Below are 16,605 nucleotides of genomic sequence, written 5' to 3'. Positions count from 1 at the left end.
TGCTCAGTCTGAAGAAATAAATCGGAAATAGAGCAGATGGGGCATATCTAGCTTGTGTTCAGATACCAAGCCATTGAAAGTAGACCCATCCATCTGTGAAAGGTGACGCTGAGCTGCCTTTGTGGAAGAAAAGCTTGATTTGTGTTTTAAGAGATAACACATTTCATCGATTTTTTTTAAAGTTGTAATACAAAGTTTAAAGTAAAGTTATTCTGAATATTTTCCTCTGTCTAATTAGGCAGTAACCTGAGTTAGAAAAAAGATAATCCTTTCAGATATTTTATTTTATTTGCATATTTGAGCTTCTTTTATTTTTTTATTTTTATTTTTTATTATGATATATTAGTGACCATACAGTACATCATTAGTTTTTGATGTAGTGTTCCATGATTCATTGTTTGTGTATAACACCCAGGGCTCCATGCAATACGTGCCCTCCTTAATACCCATCACTTAGCTAGCCCATCCCCCCACTCCCCTCCAGTCTAAAACCCTCAGGTTGTTTCCCGGAGTCCATTGTCTCTCCTGGTTCATTTCCCCCTCTGTTTAGCCCCCTTCATTTTTCCCTTCCTTCACCTACCAATCTCCCTGCTATTTCTTATGTTCCACAAATGAGTGAAACCATGTGATAATTGTCTTTCTCTGCTTGACTTATTTCACTTAGCATAATCTCCTCTAGTCTAATCCACGTTGATGCAAATGTTGGGTGATCATTCTTTCTGATGGCTGAGTAATATTCCATAGTATATATGGACCTATCTTCTTTATCCATTCATCTGTTGATGGGCATCTCGGCTCCTTCCACAGTTTGGCTATTGTGGACAATGCTGCTATGAACATTGGGGTGCATATGGCCCTTCTCTTCACTACGTCTGTATCTTTGGGGTAAATACCCAGTAGTGCAATTGCTGGGTCATAGGGTAGCTCTATTTTTAAGTTTTTGAGGGACATCCACATCGGCCACAGCACCTTCTTTCATGGCACATCTCCAAAGGCAAGGGAAACAAAAGCAAAAATGAACTTTTGGGACTTCATCAAGATAAAAAGCTTCTGCACAGCAAAGGAAACAGTCAACAAAACAAAGAGGCAACCCACGAATGGGAGAAGATATTTGCAAATGACACTACAGATAAAAGGCTGGTATCCAAGATCTATAAAGAACTTCTCAAGCTCAATACCCAAGAAACAAATAATCAAATAAAAAAATGGACAGAAGATATGAACAGACACTTTTCCAATGAAGACATACAAAAGGCTTTCAGATATTTTAAAACAACTGAGTTTCTAAATAATGGTTTAGGAAGTAAGGACATAATAAGAGGTGGTATTTCCAAGCCTGTAGAGAAAGAAGGAGACCTGCCTTGGGCATCTTCCCTTTCACTCAATTGTCTAAGCCACAATATATGTATAATAGGAAGTTGGATTTATTCTATGCAACTGTAAAGAATCATTGTTAGCTTTTGTCACAAGATAATCTATAATAACATAAATCGCTTTGTCTAAAATGACTTCTGGGCACTTGGAATGAGTCTAGATCAAATTGAGATATTCTGTAATTATAAAATACATACTAGATTCTTTTCTTTTTTAAAGATTTTATTCACTTACTTGACAGAGATAGAGACAGCCAGCGAGAGAGGGAACACAAGCAGGGGGAGTGGGAGAGGAAGAAGCAGGCTCATAGCGGAGGAGCCTGATGTGGGGCTCAATCCCACAACGCCGGGATCACGCCCTGAGCCGAAGGCAGATGCCCAACCGCCGCGCCACCCAGGCGCCCCCTACATACTAGATTCTGAAGACAGTATGAAGAAAGGAATGAAAATTATCTCAATAATAATTTTTTGTATTGATCACGTGTTGAAATATATTTTGGATGCATTGGTTTGAAGTATATTATAAAATTAATTGTTATTATTTCATTTTCTCTCTTTTTAATATGGCTACTAGGAAAATTTAGGATTGCATATGTGGCTTGCATTATATTCCTATTGGGAACCAGTTTTGAATGTTGAGTGAAACTTTTCCTGTTGTCCTGAAATTGGCTTCTAGGACCTATTGATAAGGACAAGAAGTGATAATTAGAACCACATTCCGAAGAGAACAGCCAGAAACTGGGCTAAATTACCCTGTAAGCTAAAAGGGGGGAGAACTATTCCTCCTCCAATCCCAAATTCAACCAAACAATGACTCCCGAGAACAATCTCTATGGACAGAAGCTTTCCCCAACTCCTTCCTGTGTTCACAGTCCATCCACCCCCACAAGTCAAGTGATGAGGTTTAGAGGTTGAGCGTTGGGAATAAGAGTTTGAGGGTCCTTGAAAGAGATGGAATGATGCATTTTACTTTGATCCCTGGTTGGATGCTTGATCAGTTACAGGATCTGGGGACCACTCTGGTGGAGCATGAGAGTGCAGCAGAGAGCATGATGAATCATTGGGAAAGTTTGCTGGGTATACGCTGAAGGGGACTCTTGAACTGGAATCTGGTGGCTGGACTCTGCTTCTAGTCTAGAAATGTATGAAATCAAGAAGCTTGCCTCAAAAGTTTGCTTAGCCAAATGGACTCTTCTATAATTTGCCCATGAAGAAAAGTCAAAGGGAGGGAGAAGGATCATCATCCCCAAGTCCTGTGGCCCTCGGAAAGAAGAAGAGGACCACTTTGATTCTCATGGCTTCCTGAAAAGGGGCATGGAGGTTCAAGGAGGGAGTAGAAGCTATTGGGTTGCCCAGGCATCCTGGCCAACAGAGGGACATTCCTCATCACCAAGAAGGTTACACTCCCTCTTTTCATTTTTCCCAGTGCTGCTTGTATGTGTTTGGGGGAAGGCTGGTGATGGTCAGTGGAGGTCAAGGTAAAGCCTGTTGCCTGAATAATTGACTGTTCTTTAAATAATATGCTATGGTACTTTGCACTCATCTTCACCTATGAGTCCTGTTCCCAAGCACTTAGCCCCAGTCCCAACATGCTATTACATATTCACCCATGTCACTGCCCTACTCAAATGTTATTAATGGTTTCCCATTGTCTCCAAGACAAAATCCTAATTCCTTAAAAGATCCAAGTTGTGGCATTTGGTCTTTACCTACCTTTCTAACATCTCTCATCTGTTAACCACTATCTTTCTGTGCTTTAATCAGATAGAACAAGCTGGAACTACTTATCTTTACTCGAAGTCATGTTTTTACTAATTCAACAAGTATATATTGATTACCTCTTATGCATCAATCACTTTTCTAGGCATTAAGGATATAGTAGGTAAATCAGACATTCTTCCTCCTAACACGGAGCTACTGAATAGGATATTTTTTTGTCTTGGCAAATTCTGTCCCTGCTTTTTGAATATGCTTCTTTCCCTCTTCCACAGATTAAATTTTACCTTCACTGTGAAGCCTTTCTTCAGATAGGATTTATGCCATCTGGCTTTGTACTTTGTATTTATTGGTTGATGGAATTCTGTCTCTATTACTTGATTTTCTCCCCACCTAGTCTGAGTCATTGACAGGAGCTGTGTTCTATCTATCTTTGTATTACAACATCTGGCACTTTATGGCTACTTAGAAAAATGTATGCTGAAATGCTTCAACCTTATTGTCTTTTATTTAATTCTGTCTTTCTTTCTTACTTGTGTATTTTTCAGAAGTTATGTAACATCCAGAGACTTTGCAAGCCAAGTTTAGTTCAGAACAGTTACACAATCAAAATATGCTTTAAAGAAGTCTATTCCAAGCAGCATTGGTTGAACGATTTAACATATTTCTTTCTGTATCTAAACAGTGAAGTCATTCCTGTCTTTTGGGTAAAAAGTAAAGTACATAACTCCCCAAATTATTCTCAAAATTAAGGATAAACAGCTGCTATCATTTTGAAAATACAAAACTATTTTGACCATAAGAGGCTCATTTCAATGCATACAAAAATAGAGCTATATATAGCTAACACAGACTTGCATGTTGCTAAGTTATAATCACTGAGTCACTGATTAAGGAGTGGCTTACATCTGGGACTTGTCTTGAAAACAAGATTTTTCACCATCAAAATGGTTATTTTCCTTTCTTCAGTATTTGATAAAAACTGAAGTAATACAAGGTTTCAAATGGCAATCTGTGACACTTTCAAAATTGGCCATTAAATTTTATTGATTTACTCAATATATAGGACTAGAATAAGAAGATATTACTTGATTAGAGCCCTAGACAACCTCAGAATTTATAAGACACAGAAACATGATCCCAAGCATCTGAAAGCGGCATCAAAAGAGTGAGGGTCTCAGCCTCCATAGCACCTGACATGGTATGTGGGTAGTACAAGCAGCAGGCAGGATGGGACTGCAAGGGGGAAATCATGCAATAAGGTAGCAGTAATCTGTATATAAAATCTGTCGAGTACCAACAGAATGATGGCCAAACCAGGAGATGACAGGTGGATGGATTATGACATAAGACCAACTATCTCCGCATACCCCGATGCCTCTACCCTGTTCATGCCCCCTGCTTCTCAGCTGCAACTCCAGAAAAATGTCAGGAAACAAATCCAGAAATAAATGGGATTTATTTTTACCACCTGGTACAATGAGCTTGAAGTATAAATCAAGTTGCATTGCAGCAAAAAAGAAGTTACGTTTCTTGTATATATGAGTTTAGGAGCTGCTATGCAAATATATTGCACTATATTCCTGTGCATCTGTACGTATTTCTGAAGGACATCTTTCTAGAAGTGAAGTGTTGGTTCAAAATTTATGTAGGTAGGTACTACCAAATTGTCCTCTAACATTATATATATTGTTATTTTTCTAATGACGATGTGTAGAAGTGTCCTTTGTCTGATGCCTTTGCCAATATTTATCAATAGCTTCTAAAGATTCATTTACCTAAAATACCTCCTTTACTTTATTCTCACAGAAATATCTCTTTTGGTTTGTTTCCAGAAAGGCTTTGCCCAGACATAATTGCACTTAGCCCAATTCCATTCAAATCCAATGTCATTAATTCATTTTTATCGTCTATTTCCTTTGCTTTGAGGACATGTGGAATAGAGGGGAGGACAAGAGACTAACATTCATTAAGTGGTTACTTTGAATTGGGCACTTTACAAATAGTATTTCTCATCCTAACAACATTATTTCAGTGGTTCTCAAAGTGTGGTCCCTAGAGAAGCAGCATCAGCATAACCTGTGACCTTTATCAGAAATGCAAATTCTCAGGCCCTTCACTAGACCTACTGAATCAGAAACTCTGTGAAAAGCCCAGCACTCCACTTTTTTCTTTTCACAAACTCTCCAGGTAATTCTAATATACCCTAGAACGTGAGAACCACTGCATATACCCATCTCATAGATGAGCAACTGAACTGAAAAAGTAAGCACTTGCTCAAGGTCATCAGCTATATAAGTTTGAACTGACTTCAGAATCAGCTCAATGCTTTTTTTGTGCGTGGAGGTATATTTTAATAGGTTGTAAGTATAAGATATGCTATTGGGGAAACAATATGGTAAAGCCTGATAGCGTAGAACTTTGAGAAAACTATGCAGCAGGAAAAGCCTGTAGATAACTATTGTGGTCAGGCAGACCATAACGAGACAGAGAGCACCAGGGCTCCAAAACTGGGAGAGAGAGACAGACTTTGCCAATATATCAGATGGGACTGAAATTGACCTTGGGTTGGCGATTTCTTTTATTCTCACAAATATGCCAGAAATGCGGAGAATAGGCAGTCTGCAGGGCATAAGCCCCTGATTTATGGGTTAGAATCATTGTAGTACTGATAATGTAGCAAAAGACAAGGGCAAAGTTGGAAGAAGACTAATTTATCTTTTTTTTTAAGATTTTATTTATTTATTTGACAGCGATAGACAGCTAGCGAGAGAAGGAACACAAGCAGGGGGAGTGGGAGAGGAAGAAGCAGGCTCATAGCAGAGGAGCCTGATGTGGGGCTCGATCCCATAACGCCGGGATCACGCCCTAAGCCGAAGGCAGGTGCTTAACCTCTGTGCCACCCAGGCCCCACAGAAGACTAATTTATCTTGTGCTGGAATTAGGGCATCTTTGTCAGAGATGATTATTAGTCACTGAAATGTTTTTAGGTTTTTGTTTTCTTAAGGAGAAATACTGCAGGTTTTGTGGTAAAAAGGCTGGGTCACAGAAGTATATGGGAAATAGAGGGCAAAGGCTTTCATTTTGGCAGAGGAGAGAGTTCACTGTAATTTGTTGTTAAGTAAAAGAAAATAAGTTCTATGAGATGCGGACTTCCCTCACTTGTTTGGCTTGCTCACATAGAAATACAACTCAGGCTGTAGACAGGGAGTAACTGGCTACCATTCATTTGATTCAAGAATGTAACCTTGAAAATGGTGCCCAATGGTGGATCCCTAAATTCAAGAGCCCTTTGAGTCTGGAAGTAGGGTAGAGACAACTTTGACTTCTTATGATGTGCCTGAGTACAAAGGCAGGATTTTTCTTTTTCTGCCAAATCATAAAACAACTAGAAAAAAAATCGACCAACTTAGGGCAAAGTAGTGTGGTAGTAGGGTGTAATGCAGTGGTTCTCATACTTTCGGAGCATTAGAGTTACCTGGAAACCTTCTTAAACACAGGTTCCTAGGCTGGACTCCCAGAGTTTCTGATTCATTGGGTCTGGAGTGGGGCCCAAGAATTTGCTATCCTAACATGTTCCCAGGTGAGGGTCATACTGAAAAACCCTGGTGTAGGGAAAGGAGTTTGGATTTGGGAATAAGAACACCTGTGTCCCTCTCCTAATCATTACATGTGATTTCTGAGTACCCGTGGACAAGTCACTGAACATTTCTGACTTGAGATTTCTCCTTTGTAATTATGCATGATGGTGAGTAATAACAGCGACTTAATGAGGTTGTCCAGAATTATTGGGAGGACCAAATGTGATGATGCAGGAAAATGTGAATGTTGGTCAACAATGCATGTGATGGTCAACTTTACGTGTCAACCTGAGTGGACAAAGGGCTGCCCAGATAGCTGGTAAAACATTGTTTCTGGGCGCGTCTGTGAAGGTATTTCCAAAAAGGATTAGTATCTGCATCAGTAGACTGAGTAAAGAAATCTCCCCTCGCCAGTGTTGAGGGCTCTAACAGAAAAAAAAGCAGAGAAAGGGGAAATTCTCTCTGTTCTCGAGCTGGGATGTCCGCCTTCTCCTGTCCTTGGACATAGCAGCTCCTCATTCTCAGGGCTTCAGACTCGAACTGAATTATATCAGCTTTCCTGGTTCTCCAGCTTGCAGACAGCAGACTGTGGGACTTCTCAGCCTCCATAATCCCGTGAGCCAATTCCTATAATAAATCTTCTTATATATATATATATCTATATATATATCCTATTGGTTCTGTTTCTCTGCAGAACCTTGACTAATACAGTGTGTTTCTTCCTCTTTATTTTTATAGTTAAAAACAAAACAAAACTCCTCCATCCACAAATTTATCTCCATATGGCTCTGCCTTGCTTTTCTCAGGCTGATGTAAGCCAAAGTAGGTGAGCAGTCTATCACAATGATAAATTGGAAATTCTGGTAGACGGCACTGGTAGCTACCCAGTAGCCACCTCTTCCCCTTTTTCTTGTTCACAGAACATTAATTTTGTTCAAGGTTGAGGTACCTTTGTGCTCAAGGAATGAGTTCTTCCCCTAGCCCGGGGTTGTGAATCATGGTTGATCTAAGCCCATCTTGGTAACCTCAGCTTTTTCTCACATGAATAATGCTAAAAGGGTCAAATTCATACATTCAACTTATACTTATTCAGTACTAAGCACTATTCTTGGTGGGGAGATAGAAAGATGAACAAGAGTAACTATTAGTCTGAAATGGGAGGCCTACGTTGAACGAATAATAACACAAATAATTTTTGCCATGAACTAAAATTACTGTGCATAATGAGACGATGTATTTGGAATCCTAGCCTACTCTGGGAGAAGCAAGAGGAAAGGGGTGTCAAGGAAGATTTCTGTAAATAAGTGGCACTTCATCTTAGAATTAAGGATGATAGGAGGAAAATATTTCAAGCTTGTTTAAAGGCTGTGAATGGGAAGAAGCTTTGTACATTACACAGATTGGAGATACCAAATGTGGTCAGATCAAAGAGGGTGTTAGAGGTTTTGTTGGGCGTTTCAGACTTCAGCTAAAAAGAAAAAATGGAAAGTCACTGAAGGATTTTAGCTTGCAATCATAAGACAGATTTACATTGAAAAAAAGTATGCTGAGTGTCCAATGAAGAATGAACTGAAAGGAAACCAAGTGGGCATGTGTGAAACCCATTAACACATCATGACTAAAGGTGCCCTGTCCAATGTGGTCAGCACTAGCCACATGTGGCTACTGAGGGCTTGAACTGTGGTTTGTCCAAATTATGATGTGCTGAGAAGTATCAAATACACACCAGATTTCAAAGACCTAGTAAGAAGAAAAAAGAACGTAGGGGCGCCTGGGTGGTGCAGTCATTAAGCATCTGCCTTCGGCTCAGGGCATGATCCCAGCATTCTGGGATCGAGCCCCGCATCAGGCTCCTCCACTGGGAGCCTGCTTCTTCCTCTCCCACTCCCCCTGCTTGTGTTCCCTCTCTTGCTGGCTGTCTCTCTCTCTCTGTCAAATAAATAAATAAAATATTTTTTAAAAAAGAATGTGAATATCTTATTAATAATATTTTATATTGATTATGTGTTAAATGACAATATTTGGGATAGAAATTGAACCAAATAACATCTTATTAAATTTAACTTCATCTGTTTCTTTTTATTTTTTAATGTGGCTACTAGGAAATTTAAAATTATATGTGTGACGTATATGTGTGGATTACATTATATTTCATCAGACACTGCCGATCACCATGTTGACAGTGCAGATGGAAAGAAGTAGACATATTTGAAAAGTGTTTAGGAGAAGAAATTGACAAATTTGGCAATTTTCAGAGAAGAGAAAATTATCAAGGATCACATCTCTGTTTCTGGTGTGAATAATTGGGTGGACACATCATTTCTTGAGATACCAAAGAGATGTGCTGAGGAGAGTATGAAGGATAACGCCTTCACATTTGGTGGTGTTGAGTTTAATGTTCCCCGGAAAAGATATCTGAGCAGGGCATATGAAGGTAGGAGTTGCTCCTATGTGGTAAATGGAGCCATGGGAGTGGTTGGGTTCACAGGGAAACTGATAGTTTACAGAAAAGAGGAAAGATTGAGAAGGAGCTGCCAGAGGGATAAGAGGCAACTATGCAAACTAGGATAGTGTGTTATCAGGAGAAAAGGAGGGTGATGTCGTCATATCAAAGGCTACTGAGACAAAAACAGCAAAATGTTGATGATTACTAAAATTCAGTGATGGACATATGGTTGTCCATTGTTCCTATTCTCTCTATATTTATGTGTATTAAAATTCCTATAACGCAAAAATGTCATTGAGTTTTCTGGAGACCTAGAAAGAAAAGGGCTGAAACATGTTCTTTGAAACATGACGATTCAGCCACGTCATCCACAAATTTCTATCGCAATTAAACTGTACGTGTGTTTATAGCTCAATTAATTAAAAAATGCAAAAGTTGTAGATCTTAAAGCTCAGGGAGGTATGTCCAATGAAGGAATACCATATGTACATCCCCTCTTCCATGGTGATAACTCTAGAATTTCATGTAATTGGAGAAGCGAAAATATTAAAAAATGCAAGTACTCATTGTCCACAGGTGAGAACAGGATAAAAATAAGAAAGTTTGGGTCATGTCCTTTGAATTTTCATCCTTTCCACTGACCCAAAGAAGGAACAAAATATAGAGGTGTAAAACTGAGATTTCAATCAGTTGGGTGATAACACACAGTAGTTTAATCGAGGATAATATATCCTAACTTTGCAGTTTCCTGTTATTAACATTTTAGCCAATGAAGAGTTAGTATTGTCTTTGTGCTTGATATATTTAACTATTGTGATTATAAATTCAATTTCCTGGAATTTTCAGTTTGATTATAATGATTCTAAATGTCAGGAATCAATAGATCATGCCTCACTCTGAGAAACAAACTGAGGGCTTCAGAGGGGAGGAGGGTGGGGGAATGGGATAGACTTGTGATGGGTAGTAAGGAGGGCATGTATTGTGGTGAGCTGGGTGTTATACGCAACTAATGAATCATCGAACTTTACATCAGAAACCAGGGATGTACTGTATGGTGACTAACATAATATAATAAAAAAAATTAAAAAAAAATAGATCATGCCTCATTTTTGGTCTTCTCTAGGCATGAGTGGACTAGAATTCCAAGAGCAGTGAAAATAAGAAAAAGCAATAGTTCAAGTTATATCAATTGCATTAAAAACTTAAACACAATGTTAACTGTAGGAAAACTTAAAGTTCTTTCAAAAATGTACTAGAAATACATCTTTTTGTGAAAAAATAATATTTTATTTGCCTATAGCAAGAGAATTGAAAATTCACTAACACGATAAATGAGAATTAAGTATTGAAAAAAAGTGAAGCTAGCAAGTTAAGTCTGACTAGTCAATGAATGCCTTTGAGACAGTTGATCAACTATTTGTAATAATCTATAATAAAATAGAATAAGATTCCTAGCACCATATGTTCAAATATACTAAAATAAACTCCATATGTGGTGAATATCCAAATAGAAAGTGAAACAGAAATGCTTAAGATTATATAAATGACTATACATATAAGCAGAAAACATAAAGGGAAATATTGATAGATTTAACTTATACATTTCAAGACATTAAAAACACTCTAAAAGGAAAGGCAAAACACAACATAGGGAAAATATTCACAATGTATGAAAAAAGGTGAATAAATTAATATAAAAATCTTATAGAACTGTAAGAAAAAAGATAAATGTCTGGCTAAGATATAGGCAAAGGTATGAAAAGGAAATTTCCAAAAATAAAAAAGTGAAATTCAATTTTATGTAACTATTAAAGGTTTATAAAATAATAAATTCTACTCTGAGAACACGGGCATTCTCATATTATGTCGATATGACATCGTATCTTTTTGGAAAGCAATTTCAAAATACGCTTTAAACCTAAAAAACTGTGTATAGTTTTGGCCCAGAAACTATTATAAAACTATATCTTAAGGAAATTATCATGGTTAGGTATAGAAAATACATGTAGAAGAACATTCATTAAAACATTACTTAAAATTATGAAAATTGAAACAGCCTGTATTTCCCGGAAGGGAGGATTGATTAAATAAAACATTTTACAGAAATACAATGAAATGTCATTCAGGAAAGATGTAAGAATGAATATTTAATATTCTGACAATATATTTACAATATAATTGTTTTAAATGGTAACAAAAAGTATTATCCCGTTTCCCACCATAGAATACACACCAAAATGTAGAAGCAGCTATTTCTGGATGGTAGAATTATGGTGGTGGAATAACGGAAATGTCTTCTCTCCTTTTGGCTTGTCAGAATTTTTTAAGTGTTCTCTTATTTCTATTTTCAGTAATTTACTTTTTTAAATTGTGGCATAGTTCAAATACACAGAAGAGTATAAAGGATAATATAATAAACATCTCAGAACTGGAAAGTCAAAGTGCCAGGTCTTAATAACATTTTACTATGTCAATTTCAGAGATTTCTCTTCTCTTCTCTTCTTTCTCTTCTCTTCTTTCCCTTCTCTTCTCTTCTCTTCTCTTCTCTTCTCCTCTCCTCTCCTCTCCTCTCCTCTCCTCTCCTCTCCTCTTCTCTTTTCTTCTTCTCTTCTCTTCCTTCCCTCCTCTTTTTGCTATTTTTTCAGAATTAAATAAGATTTGCACTTCAAATCACAAGGAAACAAGAAGGTCAGGAGTTACTTTCCTACCTTAAAAAACTTGAAAAAATTAAAAGATAAGAAACAAGCACTTTCTGACATTGGGCAAAAGCCTGTTGGCATTGGGACCCTAGAGTTACCGCTAAGTTCTGCCTAGAGGTTAATTATTGGTCTGTACTACAGATAGATTGGATGTCTTCCTCCCTTGGATGCCCTTCTTTGATCTCATTTCTAGTCTTTTCTCTCCATCTCCACTATCCTAAATTTGTTGTTTATCAATCCACACAGGTTTTCATATTTTTACTATGTACATCCATTTAGTACTATATGGTATTGTTATATATGGCTTAAAATTTTATAGAAATGGGTATCAAACGTAAGCGCCTCAGGTACTGCATTGTAAACAGCATAACAGTTCTCCCTTCCCACCCACTCACCTGCCTGTTGGTTACATGATGGCCCACACTATGGAACCACTGGCAAAGATGATCCTTAAAGGAGTTTTAGAAGTTGCACTTGTGAGCGTTTTTGGAGCACATTTTTTATTTATTAAGATGAGCATAAGCCAAGAGTTCAGGCAAACAATAAGCAAGAAATTTCCATTCATCTTGGAAGTTCATTACAAATCCACTGAACATTCTAAAATGTACAGAGTCAGAAAACAAGATCAAGAAAAATGATTGAATAGCAAAAATTAGGACCAGTCATCGTATTCAGCCTCCCCTCTAAGCTGTTTAAGACCTTTGTGGGGGAGAAGAAAGATGAGAACACCATGTTGTAGACTCCCGTCCCACAGAACAAAACAGGGACTTTTCTGGCTTGCCAAGGCTAGCAATCATTTCCCACCCACTATGCAAATCCCCTGCTTTTGTGTGTTGCTTTTCTTCTGCTTTTATTGTTAAAGATTACTGTTTAACAAATAAAAAGACTAGGATAAGAAAGGGGAAAAAAAAAGAAATGGTATCATACTATATACATATATTTAGCTCAATACTATGTGTTTAAGATTTTTCTTTTTAAACTCTGTTATAGAAGTTTCCCAGGCAAACATACATCTGGTATTTATTGAATAAATTGATATTGAATATATTGATTTTTGGCTTGAAAAGAAAGCCCGGGACAGGGCATGTTGGTGTCAAAATGTGGAAATAAGGAGTGTGTTTTGTAATAAGGAGTGTGGGCAGAATATATACTTTAAATTTGTATTTTCCTAGAAATCGGAAACATCTGATTATGGTAGATTAAAATGGATTCTTGTCTGCCTTGCAGGTCTTTTTATTCGATACCTGCTAGAGCACGTTAAAGCTCTAATAAAGGAGTATCAGATGACAGTACATTGACATAAAAACCAACCCTCCCTTAGGGAAATATAGGTATGTATATATACATATCACTATATACTTTATAGGCCATCATTTTATTAGAAATTTCAAAAAGTTGATGTTATATTAATTCTTTAAAAAATGAATAGTTTCAATTTTGTCGTTATTTCTTTGTTGTTTACATTTATTCTTATTTTCTTCAATATACACTCATATATCTTAGCCACATCTCAGGTCACAATTCGTGGCAGTTCATGCACACTTACCCTCTCTGAAGTATCTTTCATTTTCTGTTAAAATAGTGATTAAAATGAAGAGGGGATTTTGAAAGGGAATAAAGCATGTTAAACTAACTGTGTGGATGGAACCACTCTTTCAAATGGATTGATGAAAATTCGCTACAAGACATAACATTATATTTTGTGAGTTTAACTTTCACTTGTTCGTTTGCTCCATAATAGCTTTGGGTGCCTAAGATGTTTTGACAAATAGTGTCATAACTGTACTGACTGCTTGGTCGTCCTAAGCCCTGGGTTCTAACCATGACACCACAACCAATAAGCAGTTTGGTGCACTGGTTGAGAATGCGGCTCTGAAGAAGGAGCCCCCAGGACTTACATTTGTAACTGTGTGCCCCTGAGCATGGCGTCCAGCTGCTTCGAACATTCGTTTGCTCGTTCATAAATAGGGGTGAAAATAACATCTAGGATTGGGTTTTTTTGAGATATTTATTTATTTGTTTGTTTGACAGAGAGAGACAGATGCCGAGAGAGCACAAGCAGGGGGAGCAGCAGAGGGAGAAGGAGAAGCAGACTCCCCGCTGAGCAGGGAGCCCAATGCAGGGTTCGATCCCAGGACCCTTGGATCATGACCTGAGCTGAAGGCAGACGCTTAACTGACTGAGCCACCCAGGCGTCCCTAGCATCTAGGATTGTTAAGAGGATGTCACGGTACAACGTGTGTACCGCTCAGTGGCCAGCACATAGAGAGGGCACAGTAAATTCAAGATGATGCTGAAGTTGATCATGATGGCTATGTGGGGCAAGAGCTACATTCTCTTTCGGTCTCTGCTTCCTCAACTGTGAAATACAAGGTTGAACCAGGTTCTCTTTAAGAGCAATAAATGGGGGCGCCTGGGTGGCTCAGCCGTTAAGCATCTGCCTTGGGCTCAGGTCATGATCCCAGGGTCCTGGGGCTCAGGTCGTGATCCCAGGGTATTGGGATCGAGCCCCACATCAGGCTCCTCTGCTGGGAGCCTGCTTCTTCCTCTCCCACTCCCCCTGCTTGTGTTCCCTCTCTCGCTGTCTCCCTCTGTCAAATAAATAAATAAAATCTTTAAAAAAAAAAAAAAAAGGTCAATAAATGGTAGTTGGGCGCCCAGGGGTTGCTCCTAGCAGAAACCATTTGTACCTCCATTGCCTTAGAGTAAACTATGTATCCTGGGAGGTCTTTAAGTACAAATACACAAAAATAACAATTCTGTTCCTGAGATGTACATAGGTTAATTATCCATAGTGTTTGCAGTGCCCATCTATGACTTATGTCAAATTCTAGCAATATCTTCTTTAATTTAACATAGTAAAATAAAAAGTGGTCTTGAATTATCATATGATTTCTCTCATCTATGGAACATAAGAACTAGGATGATCGGTAGGGGAAGAAAGGGATAAAGAAAGGGGATAATCGAAGGGGGAATGAAACATGAGAGACGATGGACTCTGAGAAACAAACTGAGGGCCTCAGAGGGGAGGGGGGTGGGGGAATGGGATAGACCAGTGATGGGTAGTAAGAAGGGCACGTATTGCATGGTGCACTGGGTGTTATACGCAACTAATGAATCATCGAACTTCACATCAGAAACCAGGGATGTACTGTATGGTGACTAACATAATATAATAAAAAAAAATTTTTTTTAAAAGTGGTCTTGGTCACCACTGAAGCAGTTGCTGATTATATTTCTTCCCACTTCCAAAAATTTAAGGTCTGCCTTGCAAACATACACATTTATAACACAAAATACATCATTATTTGATATGTTGCTCATAGTATTTACTGAGTGTGTCAGGATTTTAACACCTAAAAAATAGAACTATATATTTTTGAAAACCAGTTTTAAAATATATATCTCAAAGATCATATTTGATGACCTGTTATTTTCCTATACTCTCATTAAAAATAATTCTATTTATGTCCTTCTCATTATAGTATTTGGGGCACATAGTTTTATTTTAGACAATTGCTTTTATTTATTTATTTATTTTTGCTTGACATTTTGGGTTTCAGAGTTTTATCTGTTCTGTTCTGTTTTGATTTTGAAATTTATTCTCAGAGCTGATTTCGTATATTGATAGCGTTGACTCAGTTTGTCTCTCTGGGGGAAAGTGCACACAAAACTGCTAAATTGCTTGCAAGTTTTCCCTCATCTGCTCTGTTATCATTTAGAGCTTCCATAGCCTGTTATATTTTCAAAGTATTTTAGCACTGTTTTAATTTGTGTGATGCCTGTGAAATGAGAATGCCATAAATACCCCCAAAGTAGGTTAGTTTATAAAGGATCAGTAAACATCTTGATTTTCAAGGGAAAATAAAGTCCCAAACTAAACATCAGAAATAACAGGTAAATATATTTAAATAAATGCAGTATGAAAACAAATCTAAAGGAAGTGTTCCTTGCAGGAGAGGAAGGGGGAGGCTAATCACAGATGTTATTTTTAAAAAATGCTTTAATAGGCTCTTTTGAAACAGTACTTTTTCGAATGTATTATGTTACTTGCAACAAAATGCACAAACCTGACATTTGCACAGCTCAATTAATTCTGACAAATATCCACCGTGAGCTTCCCTCTATCACATACCTTGCACAGGATCCTAACTGTCTATGTCCATGTCTGTCTCTCTCCCGGCTCTTTCTACGACAGTGAAAGCTCTCTTGAGGCTTGGGGCCGAGCCAAGCTCACTTGCTTCTCTGTGCCCCCACAGAGCCTGATAGGTGCTCAATCAATAGTGAATGAATTAATAAATAAATAAGCATTCATTAATAGGATAGCCTATTATACTGCCTGGCTGCTTCTCTTAGTGGATCAGACCTGGCAGGAGAGATGAGGTTAAAGGTAGTCAATAGTCCCAGCTGCCTCAGCCTGAGGGGGTGGGAGGCGATCCAGCAGTCAGATCCCTTTTTCAGTGCATTCTGAGCTCCTCAGAAGGAGACAATCATGGAAGAAAAATGCAATGTCCTGGGGCAGACTGGTCCAGGAAACAAAAGGCTGCTTCAAGTCTTTCGCTCTTACAGTCAGAAGCAGAGAAGTGGCAAAAATCTAATCAATACCTCATAGTTGACCCACTGGGCCTGTGCAAGGGGGCTGATGAAGGGGCCAGCATTTGAAAATCCCTCTGAGAGTAAGGTCCTGCATTATTTAACCGTGTTTGGTGAATGCAACCTCACAAAGATCAAACATTAATTTAGAATAAATGTGTCTGCTATTGGGAACCAATTGTTACCTACGATAAGTG

General features: G+C 38.1%; 1 protein-coding gene across 1 annotated transcript; it reads left to right on the top strand.

Moving 5' to 3' along the window:
- The first annotated feature begins 12,228 nt into the window (after positions 1 to 12,228).
- On the top strand, positions 12,229 to 12,453 carry LOC113256747 (protein CEBPZOS-like). Its single transcript, XM_026500600.3, has one exon. It carries the CDS (start codon positions 12,229 to 12,231, stop codon positions 12,451 to 12,453), a length of 225 nt encoding a protein of 74 aa, XP_026356385.2.
- Positions 12,454 to 16,605: the final 4,152 nt, after the last annotated feature.

The sequence above is a fragment of the Ursus arctos genome, unplaced genomic scaffold (assembly GCF_023065955.2).
Source record: "Ursus arctos isolate Adak ecotype North America unplaced genomic scaffold, UrsArc2.0 scaffold_4, whole genome shotgun sequence".
In the NCBI taxonomy this organism is placed as follows: domain Eukaryota; kingdom Metazoa; phylum Chordata; class Mammalia; order Carnivora; family Ursidae; genus Ursus; species Ursus arctos.
The sequence above is the reverse complement of the archived record's forward strand: the minus strand, read 5'-3'. Positions and strand labels throughout refer to the sequence as shown.